Source organism: Gastrolobium bilobum, unplaced genomic scaffold (genome assembly GCF_033153095.1).
Source record: "Gastrolobium bilobum isolate Gb01-03AN ecotype WA unplaced genomic scaffold, APGP_CSIRO_Gbil_v1 utg16275, whole genome shotgun sequence".
Taxonomy (NCBI): domain Eukaryota; kingdom Viridiplantae; phylum Streptophyta; class Magnoliopsida; order Fabales; family Fabaceae; genus Gastrolobium; species Gastrolobium bilobum.
This window is the reverse complement of record NW_026896379.1, coordinates 220,631-223,405: the sequence shown is the minus strand read 5'-3', so window position 1 is coordinate 223,405 and position 2,775 is coordinate 220,631. Positions and strand designations below refer to the sequence as shown.

At 39.3% G+C, this 2,775-nt stretch overlaps 1 protein-coding gene and 1 non-coding gene across 2 annotated transcripts; one reads left to right on the top strand and one right to left on the bottom strand.

The window, feature by feature from the left end:
• Positions 1-24: 24 nt before the first annotated feature.
• Positions 25-131, bottom strand: LOC133299457 (small nucleolar RNA R71). Its single transcript, XR_009749926.1, has one exon. It is a non-coding gene; the product is annotated as a small nucleolar RNA R71 (small nucleolar RNA).
• Positions 132-168: 37 nt separating this feature from the next.
• LOC133299455 (uncharacterized) lies at positions 169-1,884 on the top strand. Its single transcript, XM_061498912.1, has 2 exons — positions 169-981; positions 1,033-1,884. Exons 1-2 carry the CDS (start codon positions 169-171, stop codon positions 1,882-1,884), a joined length of 1,665 nt encoding a protein of 554 aa, XP_061354896.1.
• The last annotated feature ends 891 nt before the right edge of the window (positions 1,885-2,775 follow it).

The window sequence follows — 2,775 nt, the reverse complement described above, 5'->3', positions numbered from 1 at the left end:
TTTTTCTCATCTTCGAAAATGGCAAAGCTCAAGGCGGATATCACTTCTTTTGAACAAAAAGAAAGTGAATCTCTATATGAAGCATGGGAAAGATTCAAAGGACTACTCAGGAAGTGTCCCCAACATGGCATTGAAGCATGGGAGCAAGCGAGAACTTTCTTCCAAGGGATGACACCCAACACAAGAACATTGGTGAATGCTGCATCAGGAGGGTCCTTAAAAACAAAAACTCCAGAGGAAGCCTTGGAATTACTAGAGTCTCTAGCCTCTCAGGAGTATGATAATGCTCCAGTACCACAGAGAAGAGCGGGGATTATGAAGCTTGATGGCTATGATGCCATCTTAGCTCAGAATGAACAGATTTTACAAATTAACAAGAAACAACAAGAACAACTAGATGCTCTCACAAAGCAATTTACCAGTTCTCAAGTCTCTTCTGTTAATAATATTCAAATAACTTGTGGTATTTGTGCAGGTGCTCATGCTACTGAAGACTGTGGGGCACCCGAAACTGCAGATGTTAATGGAATTTGGCATGATCAAAAAGTTCCATATAATCCAGGGAGGAACCAATACGGCAATAACCAGAATCAAGGGTGGAGAAATCAAAATCAAAATCAACACCCGGGATTTAGTTACAGTTCGAACCATCAACTGAATCCTCCTATGCCAGTGCAGCAACAACCTCCACAACAATCAGAATGGGAGAAGGCCTTTGTACAACTATCCAAGACCACTGCAGATTACATTCAAAGTTCCAATAATTTCAGAGAGGACACTTCAGCCTTTATGCAAGAGACAATGGCCTCATTCCAGAATCAAGAAGCTTCTATCCGGAATCTTGAAACTCAGATTGGCCAGCTATCAAAGCAGTTCACTGAAAGAGTTCAAGGAACTGTTTCAGGTAACACTATTCCAAATCCAAGTAGGGAACACTGCAATGCAATTACTACTATGAGTGAGAAAGCCATTGAACATGTGGTAAAGCCTTCAGTTGAGAAAAATAAAGATGATGAACCTGCAACTGAAAAGGAAAAAGAAAAGGGAGTTGCTAAAGAATCTGCTGTAGAGAAATCTGTTCCTGAAAAGAAAGAGTTCAAATGGGAGAAAAAGAAAGCTCAAGAAAGGCAAGAAAAGCCATTGGAGCTCTCACCTTATGCAAAGATTCCATATCCGCAGAGGTTCAGAGAGGAAATCAAAAAGCAGCAATATTCCAAGTTCCTTGACATTTTCAAGAAGCTGCAAATCAATATCCCGTTTACTGAAGCCTTGGAGAACATGCCCAATTACGCAAAGTTCATGAAAGATCTTCTATCACGAAAGCGTAAGCTACAAGAATGTGAGACGGTGACGCTGACAGAGGAATGCAGTGCCATTATCCAGAAAAAGTTGCCTCCAAAGCTTAAAGATCCAGGAAGATTCAGCATTCCATGCAACATAGGCAATATGGAAGTGAAAAATGTTCTATGTGATCTCGGTGCTAGCATCAACGTGATGCCACTATTTATGATGAAGAAACTGGGGATCACTGAAGTAAGGCCAACCAAGACAATAGTTCAACTGGCTGACCGTTCTACAAAGCAAGCTTATGGCATTATTGAGGACATACTGGTAAAGGTTGACAAATTCATCATTCCTGTTGATTTTGTCATCCTTGATATAGAGGAAAATTCTACTATTCCTATGATCTTCGGAAGACCTTTCTTGGCAACCTCAGGAGCGCTGATTGATGTATCGAAAGGCGAGTTGATCTTACGGGTAGACGGGGAGCAAGCAATTTTCAAGTTCTTTGATAAAGAAGTCCCTTCACCTATAATTCAACCGCAAGATCAAGTCTACTATATTAGTGAAAAGAAAGGAGAAGAAGAGCACAAAGAGAATTAAAGCATACACAGGTACGCAACTCTTATTCATTTATATGTTTTGTGTATGATATTGAGCAGAATTATTGAGGTGGAAGAATACACAGTAGAGATGAATGCAAGGAATAGGAAAATATGGAGAAAATTTTCTAAGTATTGAGAGCTTAAGCCCTTAAAGGAGGCTTAAGCCCCCAAAAAAAGTGAAATTTCTCTCGGCCCTAGCGCGCTTAAGCTCTCTGAATCGCGCTTAAGCGCGCTAAATAAAATTTTATCCCATTTCTCACTGCCTCAGCGCGCTTAAGCGCGAATCACTGCGCTTAAGCGCGCTCATCTTTGACATTATGCATACTGTTAAAGTATTTCAGTTCCATATACTCATTATTATTTTCAGATGCATCTGAATATAAATCTGGGAATTGTTATGTGGAAATTGCACTAACTTTGCAAACATGTTGGATACTCGAATACTAATGCTGATATGGTTGCAGACACTACACAGGATGCTGATAGAAATGATATTGCACCCACTACTGAAATTGATGAGGATTGACCATTGTCTCAATGTTTAGATTTTTTTTCTTTTGTTGATTTTAGTTCATGTTGATATGAGATGTATATTGAGACTGATCTTGACGTGACTATGATTTTTTTTTGGATATGACATGCTGACGTAGTTTCTTTATCTGTGACATGTGTGCAGAGTACAGTATCAAATTTTTCTGATTTCTTGCTTAGGATTCTTTTAGATTTAAGTTTATTGCTGAGGACAACAAGATTTAAATCTGGGGATGGGTACCATGCAATTCATCAGACCATAAACTTCACATGGTCGGAAGAAGAAACTCTTGATTACACGGAGTACACAGAAATATCCAAATTACAAATGCAGTTTTTCAGGGGAGTTTCTCAATAT